Source organism: Corvus hawaiiensis, chromosome 21 (genome assembly GCF_020740725.1).
Source record: "Corvus hawaiiensis isolate bCorHaw1 chromosome 21, bCorHaw1.pri.cur, whole genome shotgun sequence".
Lineage (NCBI taxonomy): Eukaryota > Metazoa > Chordata > Aves > Passeriformes > Corvidae > Corvus > Corvus hawaiiensis.
This window is the reverse complement of record NC_063233.1, coordinates 8,656,296-8,677,871: the sequence shown is the minus strand read 5'-3', so window position 1 is coordinate 8,677,871 and position 21,576 is coordinate 8,656,296. Positions and strand designations below refer to the sequence as shown.

Genomic DNA, 21,576 nt, shown 5'->3' with positions numbered 1-21,576 from the left:
GCTGGACAGTCCCTGCAGTCACTCTTCGATTTGGAAGATTGCTCCAAACCACGATGGAGCTGAGGAGAAACACAACTAAGACTTTCTGTCCATGTTTAATTTGAGGAATGCAGATTTTACTCCTCCCATTCACCAAAGAGGAGCTGGTTTTTACCACAGTCCCCTTTGGCCACGTGCTCAGGGCTACGTTCAGCACAAAGAAATGTTGGTAGGATTTGGAGCTGCTTTCTTTATAACTTGATTAAAATTTACTTCTGCATGTACATGGAGAGAAAGTTAATGCTTATTTATCAACATTCAGTTTTTAAGGGGAAAGGAAGCGGTAGGTAATGAACTCTTTTATGAATTTGGGTTGTGCTTAGTGTTAGTTTTTTGGGGGATGAAAGAGATTAGGGAAGAAGACAACTCCTAAGATCTAGAATATTTTGAGCAGTTGTTAAAAAATAATAATCATAATTTGATGATGCTTCTTTCAGTGGTTTTGTCCTGGAAAGTGCTTTCGGGTTCTTTTTCCTAAGAAATGGAAGGGTCAGAACCTGAAATCATCATTTTACCTTATTTAGCCCAAGCTGCCTATTTCACCCTTTTTTCCTCCAGATTCCATTTATTTTTCCTGATAATGGTTTTGGTTTCATGGCCACCCAAACCAAAGCACGTGTTCAGCTTGACCACAGACTTTAAGGTCAGTGCTTCCCATGACCAGATTTCATCAGCTTCTCATTTAATCAAAAATGCTGATTCCTGTGCGTTTTCACATCTCCAGAAATGCTTTACATTTTCTAAATCAACAAACACAAATTTCGGGGAACACTCGTGCCCTTATTTAGCTTTAAAAAAAAACCAAACCAATCTGAGAATCCACAGTTCAGGTTCAGTCTGTTGGAGATATTTCCCTTTAAGCTCGATTTTTGTTTGACTTAAGTGGCTTTACTCTGACTTTGTGCCTTTGACTTCTGTGGAGGAATATCTGATAGAAAACAGGCTCAGAATCAGCCCCCGAACACTTATTTTATGTGCTGGTCACTGGTACAGTAACATTATTTGCACTGAAAAGGAGGGAAAAAGGGAATAAAGAGAATTTCCATGAGGATACATGTGGGGATCAATACGCCTGCACCACTTTAAAACAAGTAATGCCACATATATTGGTTTCTGTCCTATAAAATGTGTACTAAGTGTGCTCAAAGCTGGTGTGGGTCATGGGGTGCAAAAGCTCTAACTGGACTAAAAGAAATGTTTTTTATGGATAATGGATCAAGAGAATCACACCTGGAATGGAGCTGCAGCAGGCAACTTTCTGCTGGTGGAATTCATCTTTAGTGTGCAGTGGACACAAATTATGTGCTAAAAAAGGCTCATTATTGCCAGTGGGGTTCCTGGAATGTCTATGGAATATCCACAAAAATATATTTCTGTCTGTGTGTAAATATCCCACAGAAGGCTCTTTGACTGAATGCCAGATGTTGCATTCCCCACTCCTCTCCCACAGCCCTCACAATTCCCATCATTCACACACCAGGATTGAGTGATGCTGCCTTGGGATACAGTTTTCCTGGAAATCTGCTGTCGCAGCCTATCAGGATTGCTTTGTGCCCTCAGAACAATCAGCTCTTTCACAGTAAAGAGAAGCTTTCTGAATTACTGTAATTATCCCAGAAAAAAAGAGAATTTCCCCTCCAATTTCCACCAAGGATAAACCAAATTAACCCTGTTTTGCACCTTGCAGAGGCTCTCCTGCCCTAATTGCTGGGAATCACCTGTCTGGGAAAGATGATTTCAAATCTTCCTTTATGAGACTGACCCCGTTGTTTCGTGTGCTGGTCACCTGAAGGGCTCCACATGTTCCAAAAGCTGTGGATTTTGTGTTTTCATGAGTTCAGATCCTGTTCGGGGCACACGACCGGGTGATCAAAGACTCAACGTGAGGTGTTGAGGGAACGCAGCAGAGAATCTGAGCTATGGAAAGTCTCAGGGTTTCACAGGGAATAATTTTGTCCAGAAGTGCCAAGTGGGGGGATTTCACCAGATTTTACCCTGGTGGGGGGGTCTCTGAGCAGGAAGAAGAGCCCTGAAAAGGAGCTGGGTCACCAGAACCGCTTTCTGAGGAGTAACAAGGCTGAGGTCGTGTGTGCCAAGCACTGAATGGATAATTGGGAATAACTGCTCCAGGCTCAGCTTAAAAAATAGGCTGAGCAGGTGGAGAAAATAGGAATAAGGACTCCAAGATGGAATTGATCTGGATAATAAAGACGTAAGAGGATCCCTTGACTCAGAGTGTTTCCATCTGCCTGCAGGATCATTAAATTTACTTTCTCCAACCCTATTTTGAGATGTCAGTTTCCTTTGTGCACTGGAGAAATTGAGTGTAAAAAATGGCATTTGGATAAAGAAGTGTCCTGGCACCTATTGGACAGGGCCAGGAAGGCTGGAAGGAGCAAGGGATCAAGAGGACAGCTGAGATGTGGATGTGGGGGAAGCAAAGAATGAGTCAAAGAAAGGATGGGAAGCCGAACTGGGATGAGGTTTTGATGCAGGGAATTTGTCAAGGTCTCCAAATGGGCAGAGTTGTGCCAGGGGCCAACACTCAATGATGCCACTCAAGGAAAATCTGGAAGCAGAGGAAAAGAGGGCAGGGCAGGGTGGCAAACTCCTGGCTGCTGTGATGTGCCTCATGCTGGCTCTGTAGATAAAACAGGGAAGGACTGAGACTGTGTGACCCAGGATTTTCAGGATAGGCAAGAATGGGCAAAAAGCCGCCTTTTTGAGATGGTTTACCACAAATATGGGCCAGTTTTCATGTCAGCAGGAAGGTCCTTACACCAAGACATGAAGACACAGAGATCCTGCTGCTGCCTGGACCATCCTTCCTCCTGCTCTGCTCCTCTCCTCCCTTCCCAACCTCCTTGGCTTCTCTCCCTGCTCCAGCTGCTCCACTGAGTTCTTGTCAGCTCAAACAGATCTTCCCAGAGCAATAAATGATCTCCTGGTGGGAAGAGGTTTGCCATGGACAAAGCTGCAGGATCACACATGGGGTTGTCTCCACTACAAAGCCTCTGCCCAGCTGAGCTCTGCAGATACAACCCCTCACCCCCAGAGCTGCAATTCCCCACCTCGGTGTCTCCCCAATGCCAACGGGGGGACTTTGGGTTCCACCACGGCTTTGGGTGGAAACATCAGCTCAGGCAGCAAAGCCTTGCTGTTATTGCTGGGCAAGAAGTGGAAAAATGGAGGAAATCCAAGGAGGTGAGGCAGGGAAGAGCTGCAGAGAGGGGAGCCTGGTGCTTGGGTGGTGGGTGCTCAGCTGTGAGACCTCGGGGCTGTTCGGGATGTAAAGTCCCAGTCCATGGGGACATGACCTGAGCCATTGCTGGAGATGTGTTTGCTGAAGGAGAGGAGGGAAAAAAGGGAATTTCTCTGAGAGACAGAAAGGTCTGCAGATATGAGTAAGTGCAAGGTGGGAAGTTAAACACTCCTGAGCTCCAGCAGGGTCGCGTCTTTGGACCTTTTCACCTCGTGTGGGGACAACTGGTGGCCAACCTTCACCCAGGGCGAGGCTGGGGAGTCCCTTGGGGTTGGAGGCCACCATCAGCAATGGTTGGAGCACCAAGCCAGGGATTTTTTAGTTGCACTTGCTTTGCACTAAATGTAATGGAAAGCAAAACACTGCAGAGGTTTTCTCCCAAAATTTTGGGGGCTGATTTAAAAGTGTGCAAAATTTTGCTCCGTGTCTCTCTCTGCCTTGTTTGTTTTTTTCTTTTCTGCTATCCTAAAGTTAGGACCTGGAGGGGACATTCCACTTTCATGCTGAAACAGAAAGTGTTTTGCGTGTTCCCTAGATCTTTTCCAGAACATTTTGAGGCTGTATATGGACTTAGAGAACTGTAAACAATTTTCTGGAAAAACCAAAAATCTCAAGTAGCTTTTGCAAAGCACAAGATACAATTTTAATCTACTTTACAGGGAAGTTGGAAGGGATTAATTAAGCAGTTAATTATTAACCTGAACTTTATGTTAGTGCAAAGTACTGAGTAAATCTATTCATAATAAAGTTATGAGAAGTAATTGCCTTTTAGAATGAGAATCTGAAGAAGGGTCATGCAGAACTACACTGGAAGTGCTGAAGAAAGCTCAAAACCTCTTTTTTCTGTTGTTTTGGAGTTGAGGAAATTGTACATTGAAGGTGAAATTAGTGACATAGCCTAGCTCAATATTCAAGAGCATCATTCCTACCCACAGGTATCAGCCATTCCTCCTTAGCTTACAAAGTTTTGAAGAACTTCCAACTTTTACTTTCAAAAATAATGGGGATTTTTTTCCTCCAATAGGACTTTCATTTTTCTGTTTTGGCTTTTCTTTTTTTGTTTGTTTTGGACTTTTTTTGGTTGGTTTTTTTTTGTTGTTGTTTTTTGGTTTTTTTTTGTTGTTTTGTGGTTTTTTTGTTGTTTTTTTGGTTTTTTTTTGGGGGGGGGAGTTTTTTTTAAGTTACTTTTTGGTTGGTTTTTGTTGGTTTTTTTTGAGGGGGTTATTTCACTTCAACCTACAGCTTCACCTTTCCCTACCCATTAAATTAAGGCTCTAGCGAGCTGCAGAGGAGTGATGGTACAGAAGAAAAAGAAGGAAAACAGCAGAGATCTCACCCCAACACGCGCCCACAAAGCCAGAGTCCAACGAGGTCCCCCCAACGACCCTGGAGGGATCCCCACCAGCTGCTGCCAGAGCCCTACAGCAAAAAGGCCCCAAAGAAAGTTTTGTGCTCCTTGGTGTAATCCACCAGCTTGATGTCACTCACGTTGACCATCAGCTTGTCTCCCACCTCCAAGGAGACAACAGCGCCCAGATAAATGGGCTGGAACCAACCATTGCTGTTCTCACTGAGGGTCTTGGTGCCCGTCAGCAGCTGGGTGGGCTCGGGGTAGCTGTCGGTGACCTTGGTGATGATCTCGGTGACAGAGTTGGGCTTGGTGCTACTCTCAATGGGCCCTCGGAAGGTGACCTGAGCGTACACATAGTAGTCCCCAGACACAGGAATCACCAGAGCGTTGCTGGAATAACTCAGGTTGTTCTTGGTGAAGGCCAGGCCTCGCTTGTCTTCCCACTGCAGGATGGGCAGGTGGCTCCCCACGGTGCTGGCCAGGTCCTGCTTCTTCACTGCGGGAGGAAGAGAGAGAGAGAGGAGGGTGGGTGAGTTTGGTCCTGCCAGGGGTGTGGGGGTAACACGAGAGCTCTGCTCCAAAGGGGGAGGAATTTCAGTAAGGTGAGTAAAATGCTGGGGCAGAAATGTTCTTATTTCAGAGCTTGAAAACTGAGCTCAATGGGCTGCAGGACAACTGCCCAGGGGTATTTTCCTAGGTGCCCACAGGGTGTCCAGATCTGAGCTGTCAGGACTGAAACCAAGGATGCTTTAGGAGGACCTTGGCAGTGTGAGCTGGGCTTGGGGGTCCTGGTTGTGGGTCAGACCCCAAAGGATGAGCTGTCCTTCCTCAAGGCTCACTCTCTGGCACTGGAAAGCAATGGAGATTCCCATCTCACCCATTTCCAGAGTGAAAACCCTGTCCTTAAGTGACACCAACACTGGGACAGTTGTACCAGGCTTGTACCTAACGGTTGGGACAGCAAGAGGAAACACTAAACCATCCTTTTTTCAGTAGGGGTGGATTGCAATTCTGTTTCTTAGAGAGACACTGCTGTGCTTGCAAAGTGTCCACACTGCTCACCATGATGTGTCACCAAGCACTGAGACACTTGAACTTCACTTCCTGCCAAGCTGCTTCTGAAGGGGGTGGGGGTTTCTCAGCCCTTGTCTTGAGCTCCTCCTCCTGAGTGCTCTCAAGGACATCTTTTGCAGAATTGCTTTTGGTTTACCAGGGTCATTGGATTTCAGCAAAAACCCCAAAGACCCCACTGTGCTTCAAGAGGTCCAATTCCAAAGCAACACATTATATTTTAAACCATTTTTATCTCTCTCTTTCCCTTGTTTCTTTCTTTAATGCTTTTTCTGGATCAAAATACTTAAGCTTAGAGTCAGCCTCAACATTCCTCCAGACTTTTTTCCCCCCAGTCTTGTGGTTACAAGCAGAGCTCCATTCCCTCCATCAGTCTGATCTAAGCTGAGGACGCTCCCCAGGCTGCAGAGGGAAAATCAGGGAATTTCTGCCCTATTCCTTTCATCTCCTCCACCACTTTGATTTCTCACACACAACAGACAGGAGAATAAACCCCAGCCCCTGCACGTTTTTCTGCAGGGAAGCGAGAGTTGTCTCCGCTCTTTACTAACTGCCACATAAAATTGTTGTGCTCAAGCAGCAGCAGTGGGAAGAAGAGAATAAAACCCGTGAGGATTCTGTCAGGTATTCATATGAACCTGGAAAATGAATGATGAATGCTGAGAAAAGACTGAGGGGACGGAGTTCTAGGAGCTGAGACCTTTTCAAGGAGCTTGTGTTAATGTTTAAAGTTGATTTGGATTCAGTATTTGGGGAAGGGGGGTGTGTGCATGGGAAGGGTGGCAAACGGAATGAAGGTGAGGGAAGGCTTTGAAATTCCCTTGGCAATAACCTTCAGGTTTATCCTGGGTGAAATGAGATTCAGAAAAAGGAATGTGCTCGTCTCCCAGTGGCATCTGCTTCCCTCTTTTCCAGCAATAAATAATCCGTGAGGAGGCAGGAAGGTGTTAGGAGTGCAATTCCTTTAACATTCTCTGAGCAGCACAACAAAATAATGGCCTTTTTCATGTTAGTGCTGCTGAAGTACCAAATCCTTCTGATGTTTTCCCAGGAGGCAAAGTGGATGAGGGGAGTATTTCTGGGAAGGGGAAGCCAGACAGGGATTGTGGCAGCAAGGAAAGCTAAATTACAGAAGTATGATAAGGTTTGAGATAACGGAGCTTGATACAGAGAGGGGAATAAAAGAAAGTGAAAGTGCTCCTGGGCTGCCTTCACCCTCATCCACCTCTCGGGTTAGGGACTGGTCTGAATCCTGGGAAAAGCTCAGGTAGCTTTGGATCACTCCAAAGATTTGCAAGAGCTTGGAGCAACACGTCTCAGAGAGCAGAGGAAATCTTGTTTGAGATGGGAAGGATGAGGAAAGATCAGAGTATTTCCAGAAAATGTCCTGGGCTCTTTTCCATCTCTGGAATTTTGGGGGGAACTTGAAGAGAAGCTGCCTGTGAAATGTTCTTTTCTTGTAGAATGACACACTTAAAATGTCAATGACAATTCCTCAATGAATTTTTATATTAGTTAAAAAATATATTTTATTAGCTATAGAATATGATAAGATCTCCAATGAACTACATGACTTCCTGACTTCTAGAATTAGTCAAGTTTCACAGCTTTAACCTCCCTTTTAGGACGAATCTCTCTCTATTGATGCTCTCTATTTTCAAGTTAATTAATTTTCCCCGTGCTTTCAATAACAGTTAGGAGGAAAAAAAAAAGAACGTTCAAGTGCCTTTCAGTGCAGCACAGCTGCTTTTCTAGAAGCAACTGTACTTTGTACTTGTCATTTATTTATTTATTTCCTAAATTCTGGAGCTCTACTTCCTGCAAATACACCTAGGATGTTAATTCCTGAAGTAATTAAAATCTGCTTTTAATAAAGGCTTCATTGCCACAGTTCCTTCCACTTTCCCACACGCTACAAATTCCTGGCATCCCTTAACTCTCCTGTCCCCAAAGCCCTTTTGGTTCAGTCCCTTGCTGGAGAATCCCTGTTGCTTGTCAGGTTTGGGGTACATTTTGTGCTGAATTTGTGGGGTTTCTGCAATTCTTAGCACCAGTGGGAGAGCCTAATCCTGAACTCTGAGTCTCAGCAAGAGATTGGAGCCTGTAGTGTGCAAGGTCCTGTGTCTGCAGGGTCTCTGGTGCTCAAGCTCGTGCCCTGAGGATTTAATAAAGGTAATTTGAAAGCAGAAAAGATGCTCTGCCCAAATTTAGAGGTGGATTTGGGACCACTGCAGCACAAGGAGCACGAGCCAGGTCCTGCAACACTGGTCATCCACTGTGCCACAGGTGAAAAGAAGGAACAGGCACTGCTCTGCAGCCTGACCCCAAATCCAACCAAATAAGTGGAGAGGGGATGATGGCAGGGCAAGGAGAAGCCCCAAATAAACACTAATGCACAGGAGGAAACGGGGATGGAGGAAAGTCTGAGCTGGGTATTGGCACATCTCAATAGGTAAAGTCATCAGGGAGGGGAGAGCTTGATGCCAGTTTGGATAAATAAAAATTCTCAACATGAGTTAAAAAGGCCAAGAGCAGCTGGGAGATTTATCATAAAGGAACAGACACCAAAACATGGAGTTATTCTGCTGCTGCCAATTAATCAGTGCATTCCCAAAGAACTCTGGCTAATTCCCATTCCTCTCACTCCTCTGCTCTCACCTTCACAATGTATGTGCCTAAAACTAGAAGAAGACAGAACAAAGGTGTGGAAGAGATTTCCTACAATTTAGGATTTGTAGTCTGCCACCTTCACTTTGAAAAAGGCACCTGAGGTGGGGGAATGTAACAAAGATCAGGAGAATAATTATTCCTTCTACACTTTCTATGCACAAGTCGTGGTTTCTGAGAAGACAAAACCAGGGTGGAACCCAAGAAATGATTTTGCACGGAGTTGAAAATAACAGGAAATATTTTCTGCCTGCAAAGTGCTTGGAAACTCCCTGCCACAGGGAGAAGCACCAGGAATATGTTCAGGCTTAAAACAAGGGTCAAAGATAATCCATAGATATTGGGTTCCTTGATGACTACACAGCACAGCACAGCACAGCAAGGAGAGAAAAAATTCCCTTAACTTTCCCCTTTTCTTGCCCCTTTCTATGGCCAACAGTGACTGGCCCCAGCAGAATGCCAAAGAGGATGGGCACAGTGGCCTGGGAATGATGGCAAAGGAATTTTTGTAAATATGAGGGCTGAGGAAATTCAGAGAAAACTGTTAGGTGTTTCCCTGTGGCCACTGGGCTTTTGTGCAGCCCAGGGAAGTTCCAACCAGCAGAGCAGAGCTTTGGCTGCTCCTCTGAGTTACTGGAGCCTCTGGATCTCTCTGCCATGGGGCACTTGGGAAAACAAAACCTTCCAGGAGCAGACACTGTCCTCTTGCTCTTTAAAACGTGCACTTAAGCAAAGATGTGATTTTGGACAAGGACAGGTCAGTTTTGGAGCTCCAGAAACCCCTGTGCCCAAGGGAAAGGCACCAAGGATGTGCATCAGGGAAGGAAACTGCTGGGAAATACATTAGCCCTGAGCTGAAGATTGATTGAACCCTGGAGGTGGATTTTGATTGAGCTCTGCAGGAGGATTTGAGAGAATCGCCCCAGCACTTCCTGCATTTCTCAAGTTACAAAGTGCACCCTGGGGCAACACTCGAGGCACTGGGGAAGCCTCTGCAGTGAGCTGTACTTTGGGGAGGGATAACTAGCATCAGGCCAGCTGGAAAACGCTTTGGCACTCACTCCATCCACACTGGAGCCACACAGGAGCTTTTCTCTGGGAATACCTCAAATTTTCTGCGTGGGTGGAGCTGGCGAGGGTGGGGGATGTCTCAGGGCAGTGTCCTTGGTGTAGTGACGGCTTCAAGGCTGAGCTGGTGAGACAGGGACCTTGGAGATGCTGGCACCCCCTGGAAAGGCATGGGAGCCTCTTGGAAAGGCCTGGAAGCCTCTTGGAAAGGCCTGGCAGCCCACCCTGTGACAGGACTTTGTGACAGCACCTTCCTACCACAACATAAAGGCCTGGAGGGCTCAGCTTGGCATTACCCTTCCCCTGCTTGCTCTGAAATGTGTCAGAGATGATCTCACTGAAAACATGGGGGGTTGGATGGGAATATGGTGTGTGTGGCCTGAGTCAGGCCTTGTAGAAAAATAAAATAAAACTGGCCTGATTTGACCTGATTTTGCTCCAAAACTTGTAATTCTTGCAAATTCACTTCTCCACGAGGGCTCACCTGAGCTCCTTCCCCTGCCTTTTCTGGAGGATTCAGCAGATCACTGAGACAGCAGGCATCTATTTCAGTTCTGTTACAAAAGCTGGTCACTCAATAAAGCAAACAGCTTGGAAAAGTGGTGACATTTCTGTCCTGCCTCCTTAGTGGGCCCTTTCCTACAGACACAATGCCCTCAATCTGACGTGGCCAACAAGGCAAAGCTGAGTATTATGTTCTCCATGTTCTGCTCCTGTCAGATCCACGTGGGCCAAGGTTATTGAACCACAACATCTGCTGTAAAAACGCTTCAGTTTTGAACAAGAATTACCTGTCAGGTGAGCTCGTGGCTTCTCTGCGCTGGAAAGTGTGTCTGTAACTGAGGGAAAAGGGAAAAAAATGGTGTGAGGATGTTTGCTGCTGTTCAATAATAAAATCACAGAATGTCCTGAGCTGGAAGGAACCCACAGGGATCATCCAGTGCAGCCCCAGCCCTGCACAGACGCCCCAACAGCCCCACCCTGGGCATCCCTGGCAGCGCTGTCCAAACGCTCCTGGAGCTCTGGCAGCCTCGGGGCCGTGCCCATTCCCTGGGGAGCCTGGGCAGTGCCCAGCACCCTCTGGGGGAAGAACTTATTCCTAAGTCAACAAAACGTGAGTGGTGGTTGATGCCTGTGAGGAAATGTGTGCACGCCCTCTCCATTTCTGCAGAGGTCTGAGACAGGAGTTATTTGCTGGGATCCCTTGTTACCCCTGAGGTAATAAACTGCAAACGAGGAAGTTTTGGAATCCCATGAGGATTTTTTGCCTTTTCTTTTATACCCCTGTTGTACCTTTTTGCAACTTCTGTATTCCTGGTGCTTTTTCCCTGCATTCTTGGACTTAAGTTTGTCAGGCTAGGAGACTGAACATTTTAGAGGCTTTGTGGCTGGGGATCGGTGTGCCCTGGACCCCAGGGTCCCCTCCGGAGCGCATTCTGTGAGCTAGGATGGAGCCATCCGGGGGGCGCTCCTTGGGGAGGGGGCTTGCTCGGGCCTCTCATTGGGGAATCTTTGATGGATGTGCTAATTGGTGGAACCTATGGTGTTATACCCGATCTTTTGGGATATACTCGGCGGGGTGCATTTTGATGCATATGACCTGGGCGTGTGCACCTAAGGATCCTTAAAATAAATACCAAGGTAAAATCCCTTTTCCCCTTCTAACCGTGTCTGACTCTTGATTTTAAGACCAGGAAAAGGCATCAGTCAGAGCTGCTGCAGCACCAACAGGGTGCATTGTGGCTGCGTCCTAAACTGCTGGAGGGTGAACAGAGGGGAAGTGTGAGGAGCAGGGGCTCCCAAATCCCTGCTTTCGCTTGTTCAGGGAGCCCCAGTGACCCTGCAGGGCTGTGGGGGAAGCCGGTGCTTGCACAGCTTTCACAGCTCTGCGGTTAGAAATGCTCCCTTTTCACTCTCTTATCTCCCTGCATCTTCTGAGCCGGGTTTGCCTCTGTTCGCCCTGGCAGGTTTGTCTCGGCAGGGATGGGGTGGTGAGGGCAGAGGGGAGGTGGGGAGGTGTGTGCTGGGACTGCAGCACCCACAGGGGCCAGCGTGGGGGAAAGGGTGGCAAACTCACCGGCAGCTACTGCTCGTTGCTTCAGAAAGTGAGAGCCTCTCTCCTCTGTGACCTGCAGGGGAGAGTTACAGGCAGTCAGCTCAGGGTGCCCAGTACCCCGCAGAGGGGGTTGTGTGAGTTATCCCAGAACATGGAACACGCGGCAGGGACATCAGTGAGCTCAGCTGGAGCTTTTTGGCAAAAAGGTGAGTCCTGACAAGTCTTTGCTTCACTGTGAAAGGAATGAGAGGGATTTGTCTTTACAAACAAACTGTGGGCCTGCTGGGAGATAAAGCCAGATACTGAGAGGTGAAAGAAGCAATGGGAGGAACCATAAATTCCATAGGAATTCCACTGATTGGCACAGACTGTTACTCACTCAAGGCGGTGCTAAATCCCTGGATTTAGAGAAAAGAACAGAGACACAAGGAAGAAGAAAAGAAGGGCAGGTACACATTAGAAGGGGGTCTGTATTAGGCGATTTGGGAAGTCTGTACCTCTCAATACCTCAGCCAATGGGGAAAGAGAGAGGGAAATGCTGCTGGGAAATTAGGATAAATAGGTGGCTGTGTCCTCCAACAACTTGAGAGACCCCATGGGAATGCCCCATGGCCTCTCCCTTTATTCGAATAAAGTAACAGGACTCCTCTGTCTCGATTTTGGACATAAACCTCTGGTGTTTGTGGATTAATTTTCCTGACAACTGCAAGACATTTCTGCTGTTGGTTTGGAACTGCCTTCATCTCCGAAAGGATTCCAGGACCCTGGGGGAGGTTGTGTTAAACTCTGCAGCTGGACAAGCCCTTGGCATAACCGGGAGGGCAGTGGCAGAATGGCCAGTGGGAATCAGCCATGCGTGGGGTGGTGACACCATCCAGCACTGCCAGAGCCCCTCTGCTGCCTGGAGCCTCTCCTGCCCCCCGATCCATGCAGAGCAAGCAGAGCAAAGGGAGTGATTCTCCTCAAGGCAGGGCAGGTCTGAGCCTTTACAGGAGCAAAGGTTCACCCACACCACCAGCTCGGAGCCTGGAAGTGTCCAGGAGAAACCACCACCAGACTGGAATTATTCCTTCAAGATGCATCGTACCATGACACAGAGAGAAAACTGGTGGCCCACACGTGCTGCTGTAATGACATAACTTGTCCTGCTTTTCCCTTGAAGGGACATTTCCAGTGGAAGAGGTGACTCTGCATGCCATCAGAGAGCAGAGACTGAGGTGGATCAGCTCCACCTGCTTTTTGTCCTGCACCTGTCTCATTCCAGACTAAGCCTGTTCCTTAGGTCTGTCTGGAATTTTGGGTGACTTCCTGGGGGGACAGGAGCTGAGCAGGTCTGAGAGAGCAGCTGGCAGTGGCTGAGCGCTGCTGCTCTGAGCTTGCACTGGGGAAGGCTCATCCTTCCTCTCCCCTGGAATTCCATTCTGGAGCTGAACGCTGCCATTCCCCTCGGGCAGGACATGGCCCTGGGCCCTGCCAAGTGCTGCTGCCCTGAGGGCGAGTGGTTCAGAGGGACTGTGCCTGTCACACGCCTGCCCTGCCGGGGCTGTGCCTCCTGAGTCACCAAAAATATACTGAATAAACTGAATAAACTGCCCCTGGTCATCTCCTAGAGAAGGATTTGAGGCACTTTGTCCAATAAAAGGCTGAAACAATATTAATATGTAGATGCTGAAGCTGTCTCCTGCCGGCTGTGCCTCACACAGCTTCAAACACCGCAGGAGAAGGAGAAAATAGATCATTTATATTGTCTGGGGAAGGAGAATGTTTGCGGAAGGAGAGTCTGCCTGCCTGGATTTGGGGACTGCTGGCTGCTCCAGTAAACCCAAAGATAGTTTAATGTTCTACTGGAAGTAAACATCCGTGGGCTCCTGCAGAACACAGCCATTTCTAAAATAGCTGCTCCAGTGCGTTGGGAAAAAATGGAGAAGGAAAACTGTAGGGAAAATTCTCCTTCCCCCTCCCCCCTTGCCCACCTGTACACGAATGCCCAGCCCCAGCAGCCTCCTGGAAGAGATTGGTGTGAAATTCCAGAGTGGGGCTGAGGGAAAATTGGTGCTGTGCTGTCCAGGAGATTTCCGATCCTTTCATTATGTGTAAGGACTTTCACAGTCCTGCTTTCTGCAGTGACTAACCACGACTGCCCCGGTGAAGTGACACAGTCAGACTTTGTCCCTGCCCCGGTGGGAAGCACGAGGTCAGAATTAAGGATTTCCCTCACACTCCCCTTGCTTTCAACCCCGAGTATTCACCTAGGAGTAAATTTACACACTGCTTGTGTGACATTCCCTACATATTTACCAAGTGATTAATTATCTTATTTCCCAAATGATCCCATTCTCTAACGATTCTACAGCCAGCTAAAAAATTAGTCCCAAACCTACATTTAAGGATGTAACTTCTGCAGAACTGTTTATATACTTGAAGCCCAATTTCTGCTGAAGTTCCTTGTTTAAACTTGGACATTGCAATCCAAACAAGAGGTGGCAGGAAAATGGGAAAGAGAGCAAGAAGAATTCTGCTTCTTTGTAAAAGATAAAAAAAAAAGGTGTTTTTTTTAAACCTAAATGTACTTATTTCCTAAGAAAGCCAGATGGAAACAAGATGCTGAAGGACAGAGTGATGCAGCAGAGGTGCTGAAGGACAGAGTGCTGCAGCAGATACAGCAGGGGGATAGAGCAAGGTGTGAAATCATTCTGTTGCTTGGCAAAGGTGTTGCTGTTCTTTTTTTCCCCCTAATTGTGCTATTTGATAAGAGTATAAATATAAATCTCCTCTAGAAAATGTTTTAGTGGCAGACAATGCTGCATAATGACCAAGTGTCAGTAATGCTTGTCCTGAACAGGCACAGATGTTGTGCACGGATGGGGAGGGAGAACTGAGCAGCGCGAGACAGCAGAGAGAACATTTACACAATTAGTGCTTTTCTCTTTTTTCCCTTTCTTGCTCAGCTGTGATTCTGAAAAGTTCACAGCTTCAGTTTTCCCTTTGGCTACTGTGGAGAGCCCAACCACTGGGTGATGCTGAAAATCCCACCCTGAGCTGACTCACAGGTATTTGGACAGGCAGCTCTAATTGCCCTGGGGATTGCTGTGTGCCGGACATTTCTGGATGGTTCTGGTACCAAAAACGTCCAAAAGCCCCAGTGCATTTCTATCCAGACAGTGCTACACTCAAAAAGAAGGGCTGATATCCAATGGGCATGGGAAGAGCAGCTGGCACTGCAGGCAGAGGGATTGATAAACAAAATATCCCCAGCTCCTCCATCCACTCCATTGTCAGCACCATTTCACAGGGAGGGTCTCTGCAGGTCATGGCCAGTACAGAAACCCAAATTTTTCTAACTCCAGAGATGCTGCATGGTCTGGGCCAGGAATTTTTGGTAGGAACGTGGCCTGTACCACTAAAAACTGGCTTCAATAAGAACATTTTGCTGCCTGGTGGAAGCCTGTACCCAAGGCATGTGCCCACAAGGACCATTTGCATCCAGCAGCAGTGGCCAGGCAGGGATTTAACTGGTGCTGGCTTTGGAAGCAGAATCCCAACACCTGGGCCCATCCAGCTGTGCTTGCTGCTCCTCCCCAGGGATTTCTCCTTCCCCAAAGATCAGGAAGCCTTTTGAGGTTCTTCTCCTTCCTTTATGAGCAGGCCATGAGGGCAGCTCTTTCCTGGGATTTGTTGCCAGCTTTCTGGCTTCATCCTTTGGGGCAGGATCCAGGTGGAGCCTCTGGGATTTTCAAGTTCCTCCTGCTCTGCACCAGGTCCCTTCTCCATTGCCAGGCTGCCAAGGCACAGCCAGGGCACACAGGGGCATGTCCAACCCTTTGGAATTCCCATCTGGAACTCCTCTTCATGCTGCTTGTGGCCCTGACATGCCGAGAATGCCATGAAAGAGAAACCCAAATACCAACTTCTCCAGGCCACAGGACTTGATGCTCTGCTGAGTGGGATGCTGAGGCAGCCTGAGCTGCTGTCCTGTGCCATCCCAGTGATGGTTTTGGGAACTCAGACTGAAACTTGGCTTGCCTTTGAGGAAGGATGGCCCTTCCTCTGGCAGGGCACCACTATGGCCTTTATACAGATTTCTTGCTAATAACACAAGCCATGTGTCATGGTTTGAAGAACTCTCCTCGCTCTGGACTGAAGCACAAAAGAAAGCGATTTCTCTTTCCCAAAGGAGCAGTGGAGTGAGCCTGGAAGGTGTCCAGGAGAAACCACCACCAGACTGGAATTATTCATTCAAGATGCATCGTACCATGACACAGAGAGAAAACTGGTGGCCCACTCATGTTGCTGTAATGACATAACTTGTCCTGCTTTTCCCTTGAAGGGACATTTCCAGTAGAAGAGGTGACTCTGCATCCCTTCAGAGGCACCAGGTGACACCACGTGCACCCACAGCGAGGCAGGGATGAGCAAAGCGCCTCACCCCGTGGGCAGCGTGCCCAGGGTCACACCCCTGTTGCACAAACCTTCCCGGGCTTCCCTTCTCCTCTTTGCTCCAGGAAGGACGCGCTCAGGAATTTACTCCATCTGCTCCTCACCTGCTGAGTCCCTCCCTCCTCCCAGGACTGTCGACAGAGGGTGAGAAGGTGACAATTGTGTGTGGGCTGAGCTCTGTGGGGCAACCAGAGGACTCTGCCCGTGGGCTGCAAGGGTCAGGAGGCCAATACTCATTTGGGGCAAGCTCGGGGCTGCCCACTCATCCCAGTATGCCCAGGGCACCCACACCCCAAAACCAGTGCCCCAAAGAGCTCTGCCACACAAGTCTGGTCCCAGAAGTCCTCCTCTGAGCTGTCAATGGGGCACATGAGGACGGAGTCATTTAGTAAACTTCGAATGCAGAAGGAAATGCAAAAGACATTTTCCTGTGAGCTTTCATGCCCAGAAACATTCCCAGGGACTGAACCGCCCCGAACCTGCAGGCAACTTGGGCACACATCTCCCTGGGGAACTCACAGCAAGGCACCCGGGCAGACACATCCACCCCTCTGCGCTGTCCCGCCGGACAACACCGACGGCACAGAGAGCAGCAGGGTGAATGAAAAATCGGGAACAGGCAGGGCCCAGCCGAGGTGCAGCCCCTCCCACGGCACCCCGGGAACCTGGCCAGCCCCGATGACTTTCCTCTTTCTCCCCGGGACTCGCAGAGGTTGTAACTCCTCTGATCACCTCGTTACATCCCTGTGGAAACATTACGTGCTGCTAATAGGGAACAGGAGCACGGAAGAGGTTGTATAACTCCTCTGATCACCTCGTTATATCACTGTGGAAACATTACGTGCTGCTGGTTGGGAGCATGAGCACAGCAACGCACACTGGTGTTGCAATTCCGATGGATTACGTTGCGCTTTTCCTCGTAAGAAGCCAAACCCACTCATAAAAATGCTTTTCTCTGCTAACCCTGCCAATAGGATCACAAACCATTGGATGGATTAAACAAGTTAACATTTGATTATTCTTTCACTCCAAGATTGTTTCAAGACTGAACTCTCATGGGACACAAACCCAGAGCAGCAGCAGACAATCCCCAAAACACCTATTTTTAGTGTCTTTTACCCCTAATCTCGAGTAGCACCCAGCTTTCCAAGCTCCTCCACCTTCAGCCTCTGCTCTGCCGTAATTCCACACTTCTGGAACTGAGGGTCCCTGAATCCTCTCAGAACGTGCCCAGCCCTTGAGGAAAGCTGTGCTCTGGCACCTGCAGGTAGGACAGCCTGGGTTTCTAGAGCTGGGCTCGACAGCAGTGACAGGGTCAGGGCAGCATCACCCCTCATACACTCAAGGAATGGCCAGATTTAACAGCCTGAGAAGCTTCACAGAGGTAGAACCAGGTACCACAGAGGATGCTGTACCCTGAACTCGGCATCACTCGGGCAGCGCAGCCTCGGGGTCACCCAGGGGCCAGCACCTCCCTAAACACCCCCGGGCTAAACGTGAGCCAGGTGACAAACCTGCCTCCGAGGCCACTGAAAAGCCAAGCCCCCTTTCTCAGGCCCTTCCTCGCTGATTAACTCGGGAATTGCAGACCTGAAGCTAAAATTCAAAGCTTATTTCTCCAGACCTAGAGCATGGGGCATTCCTGCCGAATGCACAGCCTCCCATGGGAATCGGCACTTGCAGGAGGAATGGAGCATCGTGGAACGGGGTTACAAGCAGCACAGCACAAGTTTGTAGGGCTGGGAGCAAAGTGAGTGCAGCTGTTTGGCAAAGGAGAAGAGCTGAGATGATCCCTAGGTCTAGAGAAAGTTTTAATGGGGAGTGAAAAACAGGATAGAAAACTTAGGGTCTGACTCCCTTAATTGTCTCAAATCAGATCTCTGCAGAAGTTTGCATTAATGATAATTAATAATCCACCAGAGCTGTAGCTGTCAGCCCAGGGACGGGTGACTGACCCACTGGCATCAGCAGATCTTCCTGAAATCAGACACTGGGAGGGGAAACCGCAGATTTAAGCCAAAAGAAGGGAGGAAAGTATGCCAAAAATCTGGCAGAAATCAGTGCACAGACACTGATTCCCACCAACCAGTGATTTTTTTAAGCATTCCCTGCAGCACAGCAAGAAAAGTTTTCGAGTCATGTACTCTACTTGTGACCTCAGTGAAAGTAAGGAACAGTTAGTTAAAAAGAACGAGCAACCATCAGGTTTATCCTCGGCGTAAGCAAGAAGGAATGTAACAGCGAGTCTCTTAAACACGGTAAGTTCGTCACGAGGATTCAAAGAGCTCCACAAAGGCTCCGTTTGGAGGCGCGGGACAGGACTCAGGTGCGTCCGTGCCTTACCTGGCTGCCACAGGAGCTGGGCGCTCGCAGGTTCCCGATCAGCAGGTAAGCGGTGGGCAGCATGAGCAGCAGCACCGCGAGCAGGCACAGCAGCAGCGCGCACCGTATCCTCCTCAAATCCTTGCGGAGGTGCATCCCGGCGCTTTGGCCGATGCCGGGAGCCGCAGCCTCCGGGCCGATCTCCACCACACCCTCCATGGCAGCAGCGCCGGGCTCGTTCTCCGAGAGAGCCGGGCACTGCCAATCCTCTTGTGGTGCCTGGCCTGCATGGAGACCCCCATTAAATAAGAGCTGCCCCGAGTGTGGGAAGGCACCGCCACACACACACACCCTCCCTCCCTCCCGAGGAATGCACCGCCTACAATAGAAACCCGGCAGGGAGAGCGGGAGCACCGCGCTCCCTGCGCTGCCCGGGGCCGGCTCCTGCCTCCCGACGGCTTTGCCTCCCCCCTCTCGGTGCAGAAGGAAGCCAGGAAAGTCCCAGTGGGTGGAACCAGGATAAACCCCGCTGCTGGGCTGGATAAGCTCGCAGGCTTTTCCGCGTGGCACGGGGAACATGAAACCAATGGGAGTGAAAGTGAGAAGCAGGGGGGGAGAGAGGCAGAGGCAAGCAGAGCCCGGCAGTTTCTTCTTTCCCAGAGAAAGGGGAAGAGGCTTTTGGGGAAGGTGAGACGATATGAAGCAAGTGACCCCAAAGAAGGGGTCCGGTTCTCTGAAGTGTTGCTTCATCCCTCCTTTCTAGCAGAATTCACAAGAGGCTGCCCGTTGCTCAACGTTGCATCTTTTGCACCAAACCGTCAGGGCTTAGGCCCCAAATCGGAAGTTTGTCTGCTCTGGGGCTCATCTTCTCTCAAATGACCTTAATTAAAAACCTTAACAAAAAAATTGTGCTGTCACAGGAGTCTGTTATTGCTACTTGGAAAAGTGTGATTTTGGAATAACGATGTCAATCTTACTTGACTGACAGCTTCTATCCCCGATAGAGAGGGGCTGCTCATCCTCTGGAGCTGATCAGCAGCACAACCAGGAGGAACAAGCTCTGCTGGCAGCTGATGTCCAGCTGGAAGGGGCTCCTGTATCCCAGGAAAATTCCTTCCTTTCTCCCTGCTGCTCTGCAGCAGCCCATTCTCCACAAGGAAATCCAGTCATTTAGGAAGTGCTTGGCATGGAGATGTTGCCATTTAGACTTACCCAGACTGCTGAAATTGGACTTTTTTGTCCCCAGGAAAGTTCTCATTAAAACAGAAACTTTCTTTGATGTGTATCTGCACACACAGTGATGTGCAGGAACTTCTCCTTTTTCCCTGCGTAGAGAAACAGGCTGGAAATTTGAACGCTTGTGTAGTCAGAGAGGTTTGGTTTCCCCCACCTCTCCAGGAAAAGCATTTCAGATTTGGGTTTTTAGAAAATAAGACCAAAGAAAGAAAACTATTTTCTCAGGCCCCAGGTAATCTGTAACATCCTTTTCCCCCAAAAATACAGCCAGCTCTTATTATTTCAATGACACTGATAAAAATCTTCCTGTTGTGATAGTTTAGTGCAGCTCTTGGTACTCTGGAGAGCTACAAGTCATGCTCTGAGCAGAGCACATGATTTGGTCAGCGAGGCTGACTGAGGCTGCCAGCAGCAAGGATGGGATTCCTGCCAGCAGGGCAGAGAGGGAATAGACCAGGGAAAGAGAAAGTATGAGAGTGTAAGCAAGAAATAGTGAAAGCCATTCTATGATTTACCATCTCTCTTATTTCCCATTTAGGGAGAAAAGAGAGATGGTAAATCACAGAATGGTTGGGTGGGAAAGGATCTTAAAGGTCCCCCAGTGCCACCCCTGCCATGGGCAGGGACACCTCCCACTGTCCCAGGCTGCTCCAAGCCCCAATGTCCAGCCTGGCCTTGGACACTGCCAGGGATCCAGGGGCAGCCCCAGCTGCTCTGGGCACCCTGTGCCAGGGCCTACCCACCCTCCCAGGGAACAATTCCTTCCCAATGTCCCATCCATCCCTGCCCTCTGGCAGTTTGAAACCATTCCCCCTTGTCCTGTCACTCCAAACTCTTGGAAATTGTCTCTCTCCATCTTTCCTGCCAGCTCCTTCAGGCCCTGCAAGGCCACACTGAGGTCACCCCAAAGCTTCTCCTCTCCAGGCTGAACAATCCCAGCTCTCCCAGCCTTTCCTCCCAGCAGAGCTGCTCCATCCCTCTGATCCCCCTGGAGCCTCCTCTGGCCTCTCTCCAGCAGCTCCAGGTCCTTCCTGTGCTGGGCCCCGGGGCTGGGGCAGCTCTGCAGGTGGGGTCTCACCTGAGCACAGGGGCAGAGGGGCACAATCCCCCTCCCCTGCTGCCCACGCTGGGGCTCAGCCCAGGGCAGGGGGTTCAGGGGTGGCTCCTACCCAGCCCCTCACCCAGCACATCTTTGTAAAGCACCAAAGGCCACGTGCTCCAATCCCAGAGAAACCACATCGCTCCTGTGGGGCCTTTGACAAGTGACTGCGTTTCCTTCCTTAATTCACTGTTTGTTTGCATTTAGACTGTAACACCTTGGGAACAAGGACTGCTATCTGCTTTCACAGTGCCCAGATCTCATTTCAGGGTAGGTGTGGCTCCATTTATCCTCGAATAAAAGAGCTCGTATTTCTGCAAAGTGCTGTGTAGAGATGTGATTTTTAAACTTTTTCTTATTTCTGGTGTCGCAGTTGCATACTCTAGGACAAAATACTAAAAAACCTGATACTAATATTTTGACCACGAGTGTCAAAGTTAATTTTCTCTTCATTGTGAGTGCTACAAAAAGCTTAAAATATATTCACGGCATGGGCCTTGCCAGCAGATGGACACAGATATCTCCAGGGAACACCCAAGAGTTTATTTTTATTTCATTTGCCAAGGATTTCCAGGGGAGCCAGCTCTGAGTGACAACAGCTTGTAAGAGCTTTTATTGGCAGTGGTGACCCACAAACCTTTGCCTTGAAGAGGATGAGCAGCCAGAGCCTTGGAGAGCAGGGCCTGAGCTCTTGAGGTGAGGTGGGAACAGGCTCATGCTCTGCCCCTGGCTTTGAGGCCGAGCTGAGAATTTGCTCTTAAGGATCCCAAGAGAGGGAGGAGAAATTTCCTTTTTCCTGTGCAGACAAGCGTGCCTGGCACAGAGGAGCCCGGGACTTGCCAGGAGGGGACTCTCTCAGTGAGGCAGCTCTGGAGCTGCCAGAAGAAACCCAGCACTGGGATGCACTGGGATGCACTGGGATGTTCGCCAGCCATCCCTGGCTGCAGGACAGGGAATGGGGACCTTGG

General features: G+C 49.1%; 1 protein-coding gene across 1 annotated transcript; it reads right to left on the bottom strand.

Moving 5' to 3' along the window:
• Window positions 1-4,445: 4,445 nt before the first annotated feature.
• TNFSF15 (TNF superfamily member 15) lies at window positions 4,446-18,915 on the bottom strand. The gene is made up of 4 exons (XM_048325996.1): window positions 18,295-18,915; window positions 11,536-11,587; window positions 10,250-10,297; window positions 4,446-5,148 (listed from the first exon to the last, which is right to left on the bottom strand). The coding sequence occupies exons 1-4, from the start codon at window positions 18,850-18,852 to the stop codon at window positions 4,721-4,723; spliced, it is 1,086 nt and encodes a 361-aa protein (XP_048181953.1). The 5' UTR covers window positions 18,853-18,915; the 3' UTR covers window positions 4,446-4,720.
• Window positions 18,916-21,576: the final 2,661 nt, after the last annotated feature.